Source organism: Myodes glareolus, chromosome 12, assembly GCF_982192425.1.
Source record: "Myodes glareolus chromosome 12, mMyoGla1.1, whole genome shotgun sequence".
Taxonomy (NCBI): domain Eukaryota; kingdom Metazoa; phylum Chordata; class Mammalia; order Rodentia; family Cricetidae; genus Myodes; species Myodes glareolus.
This window is the reverse complement of record NC_142037.1, coordinates 22,530,026-22,548,400: the sequence shown is the minus strand read 5'-3', so window position 1 is coordinate 22,548,400 and position 18,375 is coordinate 22,530,026. Positions and strand designations below refer to the sequence as shown.

The 18,375-nt window shown below is 47.5% G+C and overlaps 1 protein-coding gene across 2 annotated transcripts in view; it reads left to right on the top strand.

The window, feature by feature from the left end:
* Positions 1 to 18,375, top strand: part of Lats2 (large tumor suppressor kinase 2) — a 53,167-nt gene that overhangs the window by 23,173 nt on the left and 11,619 nt on the right. For both annotated transcript variants that reach the window (XM_085698585.2, XM_085698584.2), the window contains exon 3: positions 17,743 to 17,875. In XM_085698585.2, coding sequence (XP_085554711.2) covers positions 17,743 to 17,875 — 133 coding nt within the window. The remainder of the gene's footprint in view (positions 1 to 17,742; positions 17,876 to 18,375) is intronic.

Here is an 18,375-nt window from a genome sequence, read left to right as displayed (position 1 = left end):
GCGCGCGCGTGCGCGTACACACGCACGCACGCACACACACACACACACACACACACACACACACACACGCAGAGTTCGTGTAGGGATTAAGGAACCTCCTTCCCTTGGCAGCATAAAAGATGGCTGGCCTAGGATTCAGGCTCAAATCTTTCAATTCCTGCATTTAAACCCGGTGCCAGTTGCAGAATGAAGGGACTCTGAGAACGTCTGTGTGCGATGGCTTCTTCTTGGACCTCTGGGTAAAGAATATCAGAATCCAGTGGACATGGTCTCCCTGAGCCACACTGTCACAGCCCAGGTGGCCTCAGCTGAACTGTGTTCACCTTCTTCCCTCCTCTCAGCCTTACTCTGCCTTGTTCACAGCTTCCCTCGGTGTCAGAGCGTCCTCTCGTCCTGCAGCTGGACTAGAGTAAATTCTGTGGTATTGCACACTGACCTCAGCACCCACACATGACAGTTGCTATGGCTACAGCTCTCCGCTCCAGAGCAGAAAGGCGGTTGTTTTGTTTTGTTTTTAGTAAATGCTTATATTCTAGTTGAATTCTGAGTATTTTTACACTTGACTTTCAGAGAATGCCTGGGTTTTAGAGGCCTCTTTGGTCTCTCTACCAATTTACATATCTGTTAAATCCCCCCCAACCAAAGCCTCTTTCCAAGGCAAAACCAAGTGTACATCTTCTGTGTGACTGGAGCCAAGGAAAGCAGTCCACACAGCTGACACTGAGGTGGCTTAGCCACCTTCAGTTTAACGCTAGACAGAGAAGCTTGCCACTTCACTGAAGGGGCACTTTCCAACACCTCATTTTTAAACTTTATTTTTATTTTATATGTATGGTGTTTTGCCTGCGTATGTGTGTAGTGCTATGGAGGCTAGTAGAGGCCATCAGATCCCCTGGAATTCAAGTTCAGATGGCAGTGAGCCACCATGTGGGTACTCTGAATCCAATCCAGGTCCTCCAGAGCGGCCAGTGCCCTTAACCACTGAGCCATCTCGTTTAGATACAAAGTATATTAGGTAGCCCAGGCTGGCCTTGAACTCACAGAGATCTGCCTGCCTCAGCCTCTCAAGTGCTGGGATTAAATGCATGCGCCAGAAATGAGTGGCCCTCATGCCTGTTTTTCACACTATAGGGTAAATCTTGAGCTGGTCAGTTCGTGAGTACAACCATTATAAGGTCTCCTCCAGGGCTCGGCTACAGGAGCCATGGATACTGAAATCTGGGGTTGCTCAAGTCTCTTCTCCTCAGTCTTCTGAGTCCTCCTCAGAGACTCGGGCCACCTCTAAGTGGCTTAAAATCCAGTGTGATTGTAAGTGCTTTAGGAATACCTGGTTTATAGTCCCGGGATTGCACCCAGGATCTTGGGCATTAGGCTGGTGTTCAATCACTGAGCTACGTCCTCAGCACTGAGCAGCTGTTACATTCTATTAGTTAGTAAATAACAAGAAGAAAGTCCAGGCAGTTTTTCCAGTTAGCATATTCATTGTCCAAAGCAGCAGGTCCCATGACGACATTTTTGTATGTCTATATTCTGTACTCTGAACACTCCCTCCATTATCCTGTCTTCCTTCTCCTGATGCCCCAAGTTCTCCTACTTACATGTCTTAGATTCGTATTTTTAAATTTTCACTATATAATGTGTGTGTGTGTGTGTGTGTGTGTATCTGCACAGTGTGTATGTGCACATGTGTAGTATTTGTGATTGTAGGCAGTATGGGCGTGTGTGTGTATAGAGGTCATAGTCCTCATTTTCCCTTGGGACACATAGTCCAGATGCACGCAGGTGCCTGGGGCTTCTGTGTCTCCCTCCCATCTCCCGGGTACCAGCCCTGGGATCACAGATGCTCATGTTGCTCCAGAACTCAGACTTATGTCTTCACACGTGTACCCCAGGCATGGAGCCATCTTCACAGCCCTTTATGTTCACATGTTATTAAGGCTAGGTTCTGCAGAGGGGAGAAAACATAGCATCTTTCTGAACTTGGCTAATTTTGCCTTGTGGAATGATCTCTAATTGCATCTACTTTTGTTTTTTTAAACAAATGTGACTTTGTTCTTCTGTATGGCCTAGTAAAGCTCCTCTGTGTTTGTTTACCTTTGTCTTTATTTATTGATGGGCAGTCAGACTGGTTCCATAGTTTGACTGTTGTGAACAGTGCCCCAGTGAGCACAGATCTGCTTGTTGTCTGTGGCCTCGTTTCCTGGGGGACCCAGGATGATAGGGCTGAGTCACAGAGCAGTTCTGTTTCTAGAATTTCCACCCATACGCCCATAGGAGCCGCATCAGGCTACATCACAACAGCCCTGTTCTCCTCGACATCCTCACCAGTGCCGGCCATTTGTCCTGTGTGGGGTAGAGGGGCTGGGGCGGCCTCTGCAGTGCTGGGTGACTGCGATGGGGAACTTCTTTATACGTCTCCGCTGTCTGTACTTCAGGGAACTTCAGTCCTCTTCCTCCTTCCTTGATTGATTTGGTTTTCCAGGTGTTAAGATTTTGTTTATTTCTTTATAGATTTTGGAAATTAAGTTCCTGTCAAATGTGCAGCTAACTATTTCCCCCACCCTGTAAGCTGTCTCTTTGCTCTCACACTGACTTTCCTCTGCAGGAACCTTCTAATTCCACAGAATCTTACTCATCAATTCTTTCCGTTATCCTGGCCTATCAGTCTTTTCCAGGAAAGCCGTGCCTGTGTCTGCGTCTTAGACTTCTTGTCCTCGCGCTTCTGAGCTCTTAACTCTTCCGGGTGGGTCTGCATGTGGATATTCAGTTTTCCAGCTGTCTTTTCTCCAGTATATGTTTGGGATACCTTGTGTGTGTGTGTGTGTCTGTCTGTCTGTCTGTCTGTCTGTCTGTCTGTCTATGTGTCTGTGTGATTTTTCCAGACATGTTTTCTCTGTGTAACAGTCCTGAAACTTAACTTTATAGACCAGGCTAACTTTGAATTCACTGATACTTACCTGCCTCTACCTCCTGAGTGCTGGGATTAAAGGCATGCACCACCACACATGGCTCAATTATTTATTTATTTGAGACAGGGCCTCACTATGTAGTGACCACATTTTTAGCATCCACCATGTAGACCAAGCTAGCCTCTAACTCACAGAGCTCTGCTTGCCTCTGTCTCTGGAGTGCTGGGTTAAGGGTGTGTACCAGTACCCCAAGTTTTTTGACCTTCTTGATCAAGGCTGGTTTAATCCATAGGTCCCAAATTCTGATTTAAGAAGGGCCAGTTGTTCATACAGACAACCGAGAGAGCTGTTCGGTTCACACAGACAACTGGGAGAGCTGTCTGGTTGTACATACAGACAACTGAGAGAGCTGTCCAGTTGTACATACAGACAACTGAGAGAGCTGTCCAGTTGTTCATACAGACAACTGAGAGAGCTGTCCGGTTGTTCACACAGACAACCAAGAGAGCTGTCCAGTTTTAACCTAGAATGCCATAGTGCACATTACTAGTTGCTGACCCGACTCTGGTTCCCATGACGGGACCTGAGGAACCCTCTTGGAGCTTATGGTCCGGCTTCATCCACCAGGCAGCATGTGCTGTCTGGACCTCTTTCTAAAACAGCTTAATTTTCTTAAAGATCTTAGAATAGCATAGACTGTTGGAGGTGGAGAATAGTGTTACTGTTATTTGTACATTTCTGAGGAAGGAGCTTTAGTTTGGTTGCATGTATGAATGTAACCACTCAGCAAGCAAATAATCTTTCCTTTTTTTTCTTTTCTCTTTCTTTTCAACATATTGTTCTTCCTTTCCTTGGCACTATGATGATGTGGGAATCCCCCCTGTATGCTGTGAATATGTTTTGTTACCATTGTGAATATGTTTTATTACCATTAGTTAATGAATAAAGCTGTTTTGGCTAATGGTTTAGCAGAGCAAAGTCAGGCAGGAAATCCAAACAGAAATATTGAGAGAGAGTAGGCGGAGTCAGAGAGATGCCATGTAGCTGCCAAAAGAGAAAGATGGTACTGCCGGAACCTTACTGGTAGGCCACAGCCTCGTGGCAATACACAGATTAGTAGAAATGGGTTAATTCAAGATGTAAGAGCTAGCTAGGAATACACTAAAGTCATTGACAAAACAGTGTTGTAATTAATGTAGTTTCTATGTGATTATTCTGGTCTGAGCAGTCAGAAAACGCACAAGCAATCTCAGTTTACACTGTGATGCCTGTTTTCATTGCTAGGGTGGACTTTCAGACTACTGGAAGCCATGCTGGCTGTGGAATCATGTTTTTCCGGCAAAGTGAATTTGACAGTGTTTATTTGCCAGGCAGACAGTCTTAGCCATTCTGCAGAACCCCCAGTACATGGCATGCACACCTCAACCTGCCCTGGCTGCACACTGAGAACATTGCTGTGACTGCGGGACCCATGGAGCGCAGCATGCACCCCTCAGCCTACTCTGTAATGTGAGTGGAGTGGCTTCATTAAAAATAGCAGTCTTGGAGCTGGGAAATGGATCAGTCAGTAAAGTGCTTGCTAAGCATGCATGAGGACTTGAGTTCAGATCTCAGGCACTCGTGTTAAAAAAACAGGCATGGCAGTGTATACTTGTAATCCCAGCACCAGAGAAGCACAAACAGGACTCCTGGCCAGCCAGTCTAGCTGAATTAGCCAGCTCCAGGCCTGTGAAAATAAGGTGGACAGCAATAGAGGAAGACAGCTAGTATCACACCAAAACAAATGAAGCAAAACTCCACAGTGCCCCGTTAGAAGTTACACCTCAGTAGGATCCAATGCAGCAAAGTGGCAGAGTGCAGATTTCATGAGCCTCAGAGCCCTTGAGAAAGTCCAGTAGATGTAGGGACTCAGATTCTGACCTAGCCAAAGTTGACACTCACTGACTGGGGCCTGTGGAGGGGAGCGGCTGCTTCTAAGATTGGTGAGAGGCAGAAAGCCTTCTGGGTCCTGGCCTGCTCGACACTTCACCAGTGTGTATTTCTGTATTAATTGTCACACAGCCACTGCGGGAGGGAACCACCACTGTCATGTTGACATTTTTTAAAATTTTACAAAAAGTAGAATCATTTTGTATGCTTTGTGTTGGAAAGTTCTTGAAGTACAGTGATTTGTGGCGTTCCTATTTGGAATGCTTGTCTTCCTCCAGCAGCTGCTGCTCCTCCTCCTCCTCCCCCTCCTCCTCCTCCTCTTCCTCCTTCTCCCCCTCCCCCCCTCCTCTCCCTTCTCCCCCTCCTCCCCCTCCCCCCTCCTCCTCCTCCTCTCTGAACCTGAGGTTTACTGGTTCAGGCAGTAAACACTTGGCATCTGCCTCTGTCCACATCCTTAGCCCTGTGACAACACCTACCTTAAGTGGGTGGTGAAAATCCAAACTCTGGGCCTCATGCTTGCGGAGCAGGCCACCTCCTCACCTGTCTGTTTGCGCTCTGCAGCGGGTCACCATCTGTGTCTCGTTGCTGTTGACATTGCCGTTTACTTAGCACTAGCTGTAAATGGTTACCACTCAGTTTTATCCCTTAACACATTAAAAAAACAAAACCAAACCAGAGTAGTGTATTCTACTGAAAAAATTGCAGACTGTCGCTTTTCAGAGACGTTTGGGATATCGGCAATTTTTTTATCCATTAAGCCAAACTCAAGAGTTCAAGTAGCTGTTTTGAATTGCATCTAAGATAAATCTGTAGGCAGAGTTTTTCTGTTCCAGCTGCCTGTTCCCAAACAACCAGCAGCCACTTTTCAAATAATTGTCTCAGAGACTTAACATGAATTAAAAATGCTGGGCCAATAGCTCAGGCTCATTGCTATCTAACTCTTACATTTAGATTAGCGCATATTTCTTATCTGTGCTTTACCTCAGGGCTTATGGCTTGTTGCCCCATTTTTTACATGTCCTGCTTCCTTGGCAGCTGCCCTGCCCTGACTTCGCCCTTCTTTATCCCAGCATCTTCAGTTTGATGGTCCTGCTTAACTTTATCCTGCTTTGCTATAGGCCAATTGGTTTGTTTATTAAACCAAACATAGCAACATTTATTCACACCCTAAGTCCTTATACATCATTTGTGAGAAGAAAAAAGTCTTGTCGTGGGAAGCTGGAACAGCTTGCAGGAGCATTTTCTGTAGAACTCCTTGGAGGAGAGGACGGCAGAGGAGCAGGCCCAATGGGAAAGTCCTCCATGATTCTGAATTGGAGGACCAGCATCTGCCTACCTCTTGGGGCTAACCTGCAGTGGTGAACTGAGCAGAGCCACACCGTAGAGGCTGGCACCCTCCCTCCTTCCCACCTGTAACTGAGCATTTCGTGCTGGCCTGGAACGATGGCCACAAGCTCAGTTTCTGGCCTAAAGAGCTTACAGGACAAGGAGCAACACTGTGGACAACAGGAGCTTGGAACTCACAGCCAAGGCTTTTACTGTCAGTGCAGGGCCCAGTTGGTGGTGACTGATGACAACAATGTTTATGAAAGCAATAAGAGTAATATAACATCTTCTCGTGTATGTTTCAGATACTGTGTGTGTGTGTGTGTGTGTGTGTGTGTGTGTACACGCACCCAGACCTATGTAAGTAAGTAGAAGCCAGAGGACAACTTAGTCATTCCTCGGGTGCCGTCCAGTTTGTTGTTGTTGTTATTGTTGAGATGGTCTTCTCACTGTCCTGAAGCTTGCCAGTGGATCCGGTTGGTCAGCCAGTGAGCCCAGGGATCAATTGTCTATTCTCCCTGGGCAGGAATTACAAGTCTTTGTGTCCACACCTTGCCTTACTTGACGGGGTACTAGGATCTAATTCAGGTCCTGCTGCTGGTAAGGCAGGAAATATCTCCCCAGCCCTGCTTCAGAGATGCTTGTTTGTTGTTTTGTGTTTATTGGTGTTTTGCCTGTATGTCTGTGCATCACTTGTGTGCTTGCAGAGGTCAAAATAGGCATTGGATTCCCTGGAACTAAGTTACAGGTAATGTGAGCTTCCGAATGGGTGCTGGGAATCGAACCCAGGTCCTCTGCAGGAGCAGCCAGTGCTTGTCACCACTGAGCCGTCTTTCTTGCAGACTTATAGACAAGTGCTTCTGCTGCATGTGCCTCAGAGCTGCGCTCGCCATGCCCTTCTCGTGTGCTGCCCCCCTCACCTGGGCTGTTCACCCAACTTGTGCTCTGGCTTGTTTTTCCAAAGACAAACTGTGTCTGATTTGTACAGTAGGATTTTGTGATCTGCTTTCTTCATTGTGTGGTTGCAATTTAGCCTTGTTGATGGGTGATGCCAACTCAGTTTACCTGGTGGACGGTGTATGGGGACACCTGCACCACTGCCCTTTTCGTTGTCGTGTTGGTGAACATTCAGATAAGCTAGTTTTCACTGCAGACAGAAGTCTCTGCTGATGTGTAATAGTCACCGTGAGGGTGGGTGTGTTACCTCGGGGCTGTGCGATTTTGAGTGTTTTTGACTTTGGCCCAGTTCTTGTTTGTTAGTGTGTCTGTGCAAGTCCCTTGCCTTGCCACTCTTGGGCATCCTGAATGTTCACCAGTGTATTGGGTGTGAGACATTGCTTGTGTTTTATGGGATGAAGCTCTGTGTTTACTGACATTCAATTTCTTTGACTATTTGTGTTTGGGTTTTGTCTGCTAAGGTCCTGGGATTGGGGCAGGGTCTTACTAAGACAGGCATTCTGTCATTAAACTCCAGCCCCTGTTTAGGTTTTAGGTTTTGAAAATTCAGATTTTGCCTGTCGTCAGAAATGGCTACTCATACCAAGAGTTGATCTCTTGGTTTTGAAAGATATATAGCCACAATTTAGAGTAAGGAGTAAGGGCCATGCTCTTTTCCTGGTTCTAAGCATGTCTTGGTCTTGAGTCATTCTGAGGGGTTCTGCCAACCAGTGAGACCCCAATGTCTGGAGCAGCTGGAACTAGGCAAAGAGGTTGGCTGGGACTGGCAAAACCCTCCTGGAGCCCCCACAGGAGTCTCAGGAGAACCCTCTGGACCTGCAGCTCAGGGTGGCGGCTGGATACGGTGGTCAGTACAGCTGCCCACCTCTGCCCTCTTGGGTAGCTCTGCACAGAGCAGTTGGGTTGTCTGTTTTAGTTGAGGGTGTAGAAACATAGCTCTCACTTCAAAGGGAGTAGGACACATTTATTCTGGAGCCAGAATCAGAGTGATGATGGCCCTGGAACAGAAATCTAGGTTACCCCAAATACATGCTCCAACTTGGTAATGGTGTCATGAAGTTTTCTAGTAACAGAATAAAGACAGTCATAAGCCAAGGGACCTTCTAAGTTGGTCTGTGGAAACATCAGGTAGATGGGGCAGGAAGATCTCAGCCATTGGCCTCATGCCATCTGATGACATTCTGAGCCTTTGGGTGGTGGAAGTTAGTGGTCTGTTTGCACATCCAAAGGGATTTACCTCATGTCTCAATGATGGTTGGTCACTCACAGGTGGAAAGGGAATGGCAGCTAAGGGAAGTTAGCATAGCATGTGATATGGCAGAGGAGGACACAGGTAAAGGGCCCTGAGCTCCCACAGCGGCAGAGCCTTACTTGCTTGTCTGTGTGCCATGGGCAGGATATGCTAATGACACTTTTGCCTTTATTTTCCTAATGTACAAATAATGCAGGACTCTTAGGAGACTCTTCTGATGTCGCCACATAGGATTCCTGTCCCTGCACATATGTCCTTCCTCCAGCCCTGAAAGCCTTCAGTGTGCATCAGATAAGGATCTAGAGGCACTAATTCAAATATTGGCGTCAGTTGCCATGGAGAAAGCTGCAGCCAGAACTACACATGACTGATCCTCTTCATTGTTTTATAGGAAGGTACTTTGTATCTTGGTTCTCACATATGCATCACATCAATTTAAGGCCCCTTTAATTAATTTTTCTACTTTGTGTTTATATGCCGCGTTCAGGCACATGTTGCGATGTACATGTGGCAGTCAGAACAACTCTTGGGAGCTGGTCTGCCCTGATGCGTGTGGGGTCTGGGGACTGAACTCTGGTCTTCAGGTCTGTGCCCTAGCTGAGCCATCTCACTGGACCACTTATCCATCTCTCTGACCATACACGAGGTCTCTATCTGACCTGGCATGTTTGTTCCTTGCCCAGAACGTCTAAGAGGACCTTCAGTGCAGGTCACTGTTTAATGGGTGTGCCTGGAGGCATCACTGGCTGCAGTGGAGTAGAGGCCATGTCCTTCCACTGTCCTTCTGCAGTCTGACACAAAACTGTTGAGGCTGTTGCAGAGATTTTACACCTTCGATAAACAAACAGTGGGGAAGCTGAGATGGGAGAGTCACAGTTGAAATGGATTTGCTGCAAGTCCCCCGGCAACTTGCTGCAGGGTCTGAAAGCAGCCAGTCCCAAGCAGGGACAGTGCACGAGACAATGCGGCAGGTCTCCAGGTCTCCATTTGACAGCTGCGGGTGAGAGAGACGGATAGGTACACCATACAGAGTGGAGTTGGACATTTATTTAGGGATTATGGAAGGGAAGGGAGAAGGGCAGAAAGGGGGAAGGAGAACAGAGAGAGGGAGGGAGGGAGGAGAGACAGAAGCGGGGGAAGGGGAGAAGTGGGGAGAGAGGCAGAAACTGCCTCTCTGAGAAGAAGATGGAAAAGAGAGAGCGGGAAAAGAGAGAGCGCTCAGGCCGGAAAGATCAGCCTGCCTCAGCAGATGGGGGAGGGAGTGGGTGTGGCTTGTCTCTTAAAGAGACAGAACAATCATTACAACTGTAGCCCAGAGTTTCAAGATCAGCCTGGGTGGCATAGCTCCTGCAGGCTCAATCTAACACAGATAACAAACCCTACTTACTGGTGGTTCTTGTTTTAAAATCATACTATAGTGATTTGGAACATACACAAGACCTTAACTAGGACCTACAGCTAAGCTCAGAGGTAGAATGTTTGCCTAGTTTGTACAAGGCTCTGGCTCCCATCCCGTCCACCATCCTCTTCAGAACCCACTGTCAGGGTCAGTGTTTACCTCCCCCGTGCTGTGATCTTTTTAGGTGGTGGTTTGTAGACCTACCTCCTGACCCTGCCTGGCTTCATCCCATCTATCACACTAGACGCTCTGTCTGGGTGTTGTCTGCCTACCTGACTTGTGGTTTCTAGAACTTTCTTAAGCACTCCTTTTCTATGGATCTGTCTTCCCTCTGCCTGGGATGTACCTCTCCAGTGCTGGCTGCACAGGGATTCCTGGTGGTCTCTGGCCTGGCTCCATATGGATTGCTTTTCTTTCTTTCTTTCTTTTTCTTAAGAGTTTCTTTCCACTGAAAGTAAGGTGAATGATCACTTCTTTAGATTTTGAATATTTGCTTTGGATTTTGCGGGGTGGGGATTGTTTCGGTGAATCATACCAATTAGCTTATAGAGTACCGGGTGTCCTCCTTAGAAGTAGAGATGTCTTATTTAGAAGGATCAGGAGGTTGGTTGGTCCTGCTGGGGGAGGCTCTAGTGTATGTAGTCTCAGGTGAGTTGGTGTCACCTGAAGTTGTTAGAGCCAAGGACTTCCTACCTGCAGCTAGTGGAGGGGCTGCTTTCCTGCACCTGGAGTAGCTGGCCACGTGTGTGTCCACGTCCATCCATGAGTGATTTTGTAAGTGCCTTTTCAATCTTCTGTTGTTGCTGATTTTGTTTTGTTTTGTTTTCTGAGACAGGGTTTGTCTGTGTAGCCAGTGTAGCTCAGGCTGTCCTAGAACTCACTCTGTAGACCAGACTGGCCTCAAATTCACAGAGAAATTCACCTGTCTCTACTTCCCGAGTGCTGAGATTAAAGGTGTGCACTACCACTGCCTGGTCCTTCTGTTGGTTTTTATTTTTGAAAGATTGAAGTGCATTTTTTTTCCCACAAAGAGATTGGACGTTAATAATAGAGTTTGGCATACCATTAAGAAAAAAACTAGAACAATGACTTTGAGGTAAATATTAACTCTGTTAAATACTTTAGAGCCCATAAATACACAGACTGTAAATACTTCAGCACTGTTTTCAGGTAGAGTTATAGAAAACTAGAATGGAATCCATGGAAATGAAACTTAGTTTCCAACCTCACTAATTGCATCAGCAGCTAGCATAGGATTATTAATCTCGTTCCATGGAAACAATGTGTTAATAGTATAGATTTACTTTTTAAGAAAATATTTTAATCTTTTAGGTTATTTGTTTATTTTGAGACAGAGTCTTGCTGTGTATCTCTGGCTGTGCTGGAACTCACTCTGTAGACCAGGCTGGCCTCGAACTCAGAGACCCACCTGCCTCTGCCTCCCAATGCTGGGTTTAAAAGCATGCTCCACCACCGCCTGGCAGATAAAAATATTTTAACCTGAAGAGCAAGTTTAAGTTTTGTTGCAAAAGGAGCGGTGGGCTGCATTCCTGCCCAGATCTCTGCTAGCTTACCCCTGAAATAATTACACGGAAACTGTATTCTTTTAAACACTGCCTGACTCATTAGCTGTAGCCTCTTATTGGCTAACTCTTACAGATTTATTCAACCCATTTCTAATAATCTGTATCTCACCACGAGGTCATGGCTTACTGGGAAAAATTCAGCATCTCTGATCTGGCAGCTTCATGGCTGGCAGCTCTCCTGACCCATTTCTTCCTCCCAGGATTCAGTTCTGTCTTCCCCACCTACCTATGTTCTGACCTATCAGGCCAGGCAGTTTTCTTTATTAATTAATCAATGAAAGCAACAGATAGATAGAAGACTCTCCTACATCAAAGTTTATCCAGGTAAAATTTAGGAGGTCAGATCATTTGAAATTTAAGATTAACAGGTAGGTGTGTCTCCGGTGATCACAGAAAAGGCAGTGATTGTCAGTTGTCAGCCCCATCCTGTGGGTTAAAAGCAGCAGTGACTTGTCCTTGCTTATGACCCTAGGTTGGCTTGGCCCCGCTGGGCACTTCTGCTCTCTTCCATGTAGCCTGGTCCCAACTGCCCAGCTGGGGCTGGACGTGCACAATAGCTTCACTCATGGGTCAGAGCTGCAGCAGGCTGGCTGCGTCAGCTGGGTGTCTAGCAATATGGTCCCAAGGAGAGGAAGCGGAAACGGCCAGGCTTCTTGAGGGCAAAGCCCAGAACTGGCATAGAACTGCTTCATATCAATCTATTGTTTGGGGCAAATAGAAGAGCCTCGGCTTATGCAGATGGAGGGGGAGGACGGGGAGGACTTGCTGGCGCTCATGTTTGGTTGCTCACATAGCCAGGGACACAGGAACAGAAATGTGGGCTCACAACCGTCAAGTATGCATGCAGCTGTGTAAAAGCTCGTGGGTGCTGTGGATAGATTACATTCTTGTGCTTGTGGTGGCAGAGTTGTGTTGTGTTTTGTCAGACATCTCTCAATCCTGGAGTTTATAGAGTTGAGAGGAACTTTGTAGCTACTTGTCTCACACTCTTGGGATTCAGTTTTATCTGGAGAATTTTTGTGATCTGCCCGTCCATTATTAGGAAATAAAATAGCACAGGCAGTTTTTAGCACAGTGAGACTTGAAGTAAATAAATGTTCTTGTCTTTAACCAAAAAAGAAGCCATAACTTCAAAATGAAAACAAATTAAGCCAAATTTATTCCTCATGCTCTAGTTAAGGTTTGCTCACGAGCCTCCTGGGTTGTTACCAGGAGACAGTGAGTGTTCCCAGCCTTGTTCACATGGATATTCTGCAAGTATCTGTCGATCGAATTGTGATTGTGGGGGCTTCTTCATGCTTGTGCTGTGTGTACTCCGAGAATACACTAACCAGCCTTCTCCATTTCTAGAAATTCGGGCTCGTTCTACCTAACTCCTCCCCCACGACTCTGAAGATAGACTCTGACAGACATCATTATAGATAGGCTTTTTAACTGGCTCTTTTAAATTAGACTAAAAGTAAATTTTTAGAAGAAAAGTATCAATTTTTAAATTAATTACATTTATCTAGTGTATTGTTTGGCAAGGATGTACAGTGTGGAAACAGCCTGCAGAAGCTGTGTTTCTCCTGCTAACTCAGGTGTCAGTCTTGATGGCCTACGCCTTCACCTGAGACAGCTCACTAGTATGATAATCTTTTATTCATTTTTTTACAGATTTGTTTTATGTGCATGTATGTTTTGCCTGCATGTATGTCTGTATGCCACATGTGGTATCAAAAAGGGCGTGGTTCCCCATGTGGGCGCTGCGATTCATTCTGGGTCCTCTCCAAGAGCAGCAAGTACTCTTAAGCACCGAACCATTTCTCTAGCTCCAAATTTTTTATTCTTAATTATTTATTTATTTTTGCTTGCCAGTGGTTTTATGATAGCTTCAGAGCCATGCTGTGAATCTATACCAGCCCCTTTTTTTTTCTTGAATAATTACTAATCTGTTTTGGTGCTGACAAGATAGAAAATGCTGTCTTAGTGTTTCTTTATCACTGGCAAGGCTGACAATTTTTCTTGCTGGTTTGGATTTAGAATAAATTTCTTCTTCATTCCCCACATATAAGATACCTTTGAAAATATCTTTTCCTCAGCTATGGTTAGCATACAGCCCCAGGGTAAAGAGAATGGTACAATGAGCAAACCGCAGCTTCCCCAGCAGACTTGGAAGTTGCTGTCTGCACCAACGCACTACATGTGCCATGCCATACCATACAGGTGTGAAGCCGTAGCTCCCTTTGTGTCCACCCATTGAAACTGCGCAGACTGCTTCCATTTTCTTCCATTTCTGGCTTTGCTTGGACATGTTCTCAGGGCCCACACTAAGCCCTCCAGGCTCTCCCCAGAAAGTACAAAGGCAGTGGAAATAGTCTCACATGGGTCCCCCTTGGGCCATGTTTCTGGTTAGGGCTGACAACTGTCAGTGGGATACTCTGAAACACTGTGTTCCACTGTGCTTCCAGAAGGTTCCTGGAAGCCACTTAGAGAAAGGCAGAGTCAGCCTGAGAAGGACAGTGGGTGGAGCTGAGGCCTCAACCACTGCTTAAGCCTCTGGCTTCCTCCATTCCACTCTGGCCTTCCCTCGCACGCTCTGTTCTCCAAGAAATGGAATCCTTCAGGCTTTGAAATAAATAACAGTCACCATGGTCGGCAGACCCAGCCTCTCTCTCCCAACCGTGGGCGAAAATCACAGGTTCTGAGAGGCTCAGAAACAGCAGCTGCAGGCCAATGCAGGCGCTGGAAGACTGGCAAGGCCAGAGCACTCCGTTTCCAGTCCCAGCCAAACCTCACTGTTGGAGTGTTAAAGCATGGGATACGGCTTTGCTAATGTTTCAAAAATGCTTCCTCACCAGGAAGGGGTGGGAGAGGATCTGCATAGGAAATTCTTTCCTTCATACATAATAAATTGTCACTGAATTTAAATAACTCGCAGTCACAGGGGATGCTAGTAAAACCATTCAGCTGTATAGCAGCTGGAAGTCCAGCCTCTGCCTGCCTGGGAGCTGGGTGAACCTGTAAGGACAGATTTGCTCCCCCAGCAGCCTCCAGACCTTCCTGGCGGTGGGGAAGCGAGCCACAGAGGGTGGAATCACTGGTATTTCCAGTATGATGGCGGCCTCCCAGCTGGTTGGTTCTTGTCATGTGGGTAGCCAGGCGGACAAGGCGGGGCTTCCTAGCTTGGACAGTGAGGACAGTGAGTGACGATGCAGCTGCCACAGAAAAGAAGCTGGGCAGGTCCCCTCACATGACAGGCCAGCCTTGAGAGACTCTGCCAGGGCATCAAGAGGGCAGCTGAGCCTGGTGCCTAGGAATGGAGTACAGCGACCAGGGACTTGACCCGACTGGGCTGCAGGGCAAGGGAGTGAAGAAATGACAGCCAGCTAGACACAGAAAAACAGAAAAGCTGGCATGGGGGGTCTGGACTCGCAGATGGAGATAACCGTAGTGTGTCTATTATATGGTTGAACGGAGGCAGCCTTGCTGCATACAGCCGAACAGATGTGGTTATAAGGCTAGATAAACAAGGAGGCGGGGTTTACAGTGTACAGCTGGTCCAAGGAAGCAGGTTTAGCTGATCTCAGTGTGCAGTCTCTGTAGGGAGCAGTGTCCAGGCACTAATGGTGGTGGGGTGGGTGGAGCTATGGTAGACATTCTCTGTACATGCTGTTGACGTTCCCATATAGACCCAGAGGGAAGACCTGGCCATTTCCATGAGCCTAACCTAGGCTTGTAATCTAGATAAAACCAGAGGTAGGTATTAAGGGCTGGTGAAAGGAGCTCAGCACATTGTATTAGGTAATTATGGTTAAAAGAATAAAATGAGAAATATTAGAAGTATTTGATCCCGAGTGCACTTAAAATGGACAAATATCATCTTTATATCTTCTACCAGAGACACGTAAGGGAAGTATTGCAGCTGATGTGGAGATCTTCTCCTTCCTCCCTAGTGCAGCTCTGGGTAGCTCTGTTGCCCAGATGAGGAAACACAGGCTCAGAGTCAATAGGTAGATTTATGATGACTGCACAGCTGCACAGCAGTCAGGAGTGGGCTGTGTGCACATGTGCGCGCATATGCACCGAGTATCTTGCCTCTGTCTCTGAGCTCAGCACTGTTTTTTGGAGTGGTCAGAACACTCACTGGCTTAGTGCTCTGAGAAAGGAGGAAAGGCCAGGTTCCTCTGCTGGAGTTCAGCCACACTGGGTCCTTAGGAGACCCCCTGCCGCACCCATCATAGTTTAATATGTATTGTCCTTGCTTGCTGAGACCTATGCTCGTGGTGGATTTAGAAACAGATTCTGAGCTTCCTTTAGCTCTTAACACACAAGTGGGGGGGGGCACTCAGCGGTGGAGCATTGCCTGCGTATGTGAAGCCCTGGGTCCCATCCCCAGCACCACAAAATGAAACAAGAGCAACAGTCATTTGGAATATGTTCAGGAGCACATTTGAGGGTTGGTGTGTAGAAAGTATGGATTTGCTAACCGTGTGGAGAAGGACAGATAGTGATGCAAAGGGCAGAAGTGAAGGTTTTATTTATAACCATGCTGCCTCATGAATGTCACTTGGGTTCATGATTTAAACATGCCTGTCGTTCCATGTCTTGCCCTGAGGTTTCACTAGACTCCTGGCTAGGTCCCTAGATCAGAAGCACGGTAAGCTCATGGATCTTGAAGTCAGAGGAGCTTGACCTCATATACAGGTGACAAGCTCTGTCTCCTGCTGTTGGCAGGTCCTGAAAGTAAGGAACTTAGGCAGATAGCCTACCCTGGAAGAGACACAGCCAGTTCACACAAAGCCAAAGGCCTGTGGTTAGGGGCAGCTCCACTTGACACCTTTTTAGTGGGAACAAAAGACTTCAAGTGGTATGCTGAGATGCAGTCTTAGAGCAGCCTTCCTCCGAGTCCTTGAGAGTTGTGTAGACATGACCTCATCACATAGCTTAGCCATGAAGTCAGGAAGGTGAGATGTCATCACCTCGCTCCAGGTGAGCTGGATAGTGCTTCACGGCTGAGCTCTGCTGCCTCCCCCCACATTGCAGATGGTGAACACTGGCCAGCCTGCTTCTTCAGCTCTCACTTCCACCCCTCCTGTCTGTAGTGGCACCACAGACCTCCATCTAGGCTCATCCCTGCAGTCTTGTAGAATCCCAGATCTGGCCAATGACATTACAGTGAGTCCAGCCCCCCCCCCCCCCCCGCTTTGTTTTACCACTCAACTGTCACACAGCCAAGAACAGAGAACAGGATTTAATGTTGATGACCACATGGTTAGTATTAAGTGCTTGGTTTGTTGTAGGCACTGTGTGAAGTGGGCGGATGAAGCTCTGTGATGTGGCGATTGAGACCCTGCCAGATTACTCACAAGTTTTTTTCCCCCTAAGACAGGTTTTCTCATGTAATTCTGGCTGTCCTGGAACTTGCATTGTGGAGCAGGTTAGCTTCAGACTTAGAGAGACGTGCCTGCTAGTGCACCACCATACCTGATTTCTCCCCGGAAGCAGACTGGGATAAATGATCAGGTGCCAGGAACAACAAGGACAGTGCCCCCCATCAATATTTCTCTGCTTCACAGCAAGCCTGCCCACTGCTGAGCACCTCTGTGTGTTCCCTGCTGCCATCCTGCCCCCTTTTCAGTCCCTTCTTCCCACATTTCTCTCTTACTGTGCTTGGTACCCTCTCACAGCCCCCAAAGCCTCTATTGCTGCATTTGCCTGCTGAGCTGTCTTTCCAGTCCTAAAGACTCAGGGGCTTAGCTGTCCTGGCTCTTCCCCCTTCTGCTTCCTTTATCTCTACCCCAGAGTGCCTGAAGACTACACCCCAGAGTTGCCCCAGCTTTGTCTTGAGACGGTGTATGTCCTGGAACTTGCTCTATAAACCAGGCTGGCTTCGAACTCATAGAGTTCTGTCTCTGTCTCCTGAGTGCTGGGATTAAAGGCGTGTGTCACCACCGGCCAACCTACAAACACTTTTAAGGGACATGTCCTGTGCAGACAGAGCTCTAGGGGCTTCATGAAGGTTGCTATACTCCTTAACTGCTATAGATGGCAGAGAACATTGTCAACAGGAGGCGTTCAGTAAGCATCTCATAAATGGCTTCAGCAGTTTCTCCCTGTTCCAGAGTTAGCATAGAGCTGAGCAGCTGGGATCCAGGCCAGTTTCCTACTGCCAGCGTACTTCATTCCAGCCCCACCATCAGAGCCCTGCACATGCTTGACCCAAGCTCTTAATGGTGCATGGTGTGGTATGGACTATGGTTGCAACCGCTGTGTGTGCTCCAGGTCATCTGCAGCACGTGGCAGGGCCCCAGCAGCCACAGAGAGGAGTCACCAGGGCTTTGTGGTGGTGGTGGTGGTGGTGACAGTGACATCGGTGATATCCCTTGCTTTCTTTCTTCCTAGGAGATGGCTGGCAGAGCTCTCAAGCAAACAGGCAGTAGGAGTATTGAAGCAGCCTTGGAGTACATCAGTAAGATGGGCTACCTGGACCCCAGGAATGAGCAGATTGTCCGGGTCATCAAGCAGACTTCCCCGGGTGAGGGTGACTGTGAACTGGAAATTATTGTGGTCTGAGTGCGGCGTACACAGGGAGTAAGACCTGTCCCTGAAAGTCGATCTGGGGTTGCGGGTCAGTTCTGGAATTTAACCTTACCTGACCCTCTGACCCCTCTTCATGGCTGCCTATGTTACTGTCTAGAGGGTTTATATGTCTGTTGAATTTTTTCATCTCAGGGTGTGGGGGGAGTTCAACTTTTTTAAACCTTTTATTGGGCCTAGGGAGGGTCTTCAAAAAGGAAGGCTTTTCCAACTCCAAACACACTTTTTTCACATCTGGTAGCAGACAGCTCTCAGGGCTGCAGCTGCGAGCAGTGTGTCAGCTCCAGAAGGACAGGGGCTACCCGCTCTGCTTCCCCGGCTGCCAGGATGCTCCTCTCTAGAGATAGCGAGATGGGCTGTGCTGATCCTTGTCAGCTCTGGAGGTGGGGGGGATGCCCACTCTGCTTCCCCAGCTGTTAGGTTGCTCCTCTCCAGAGA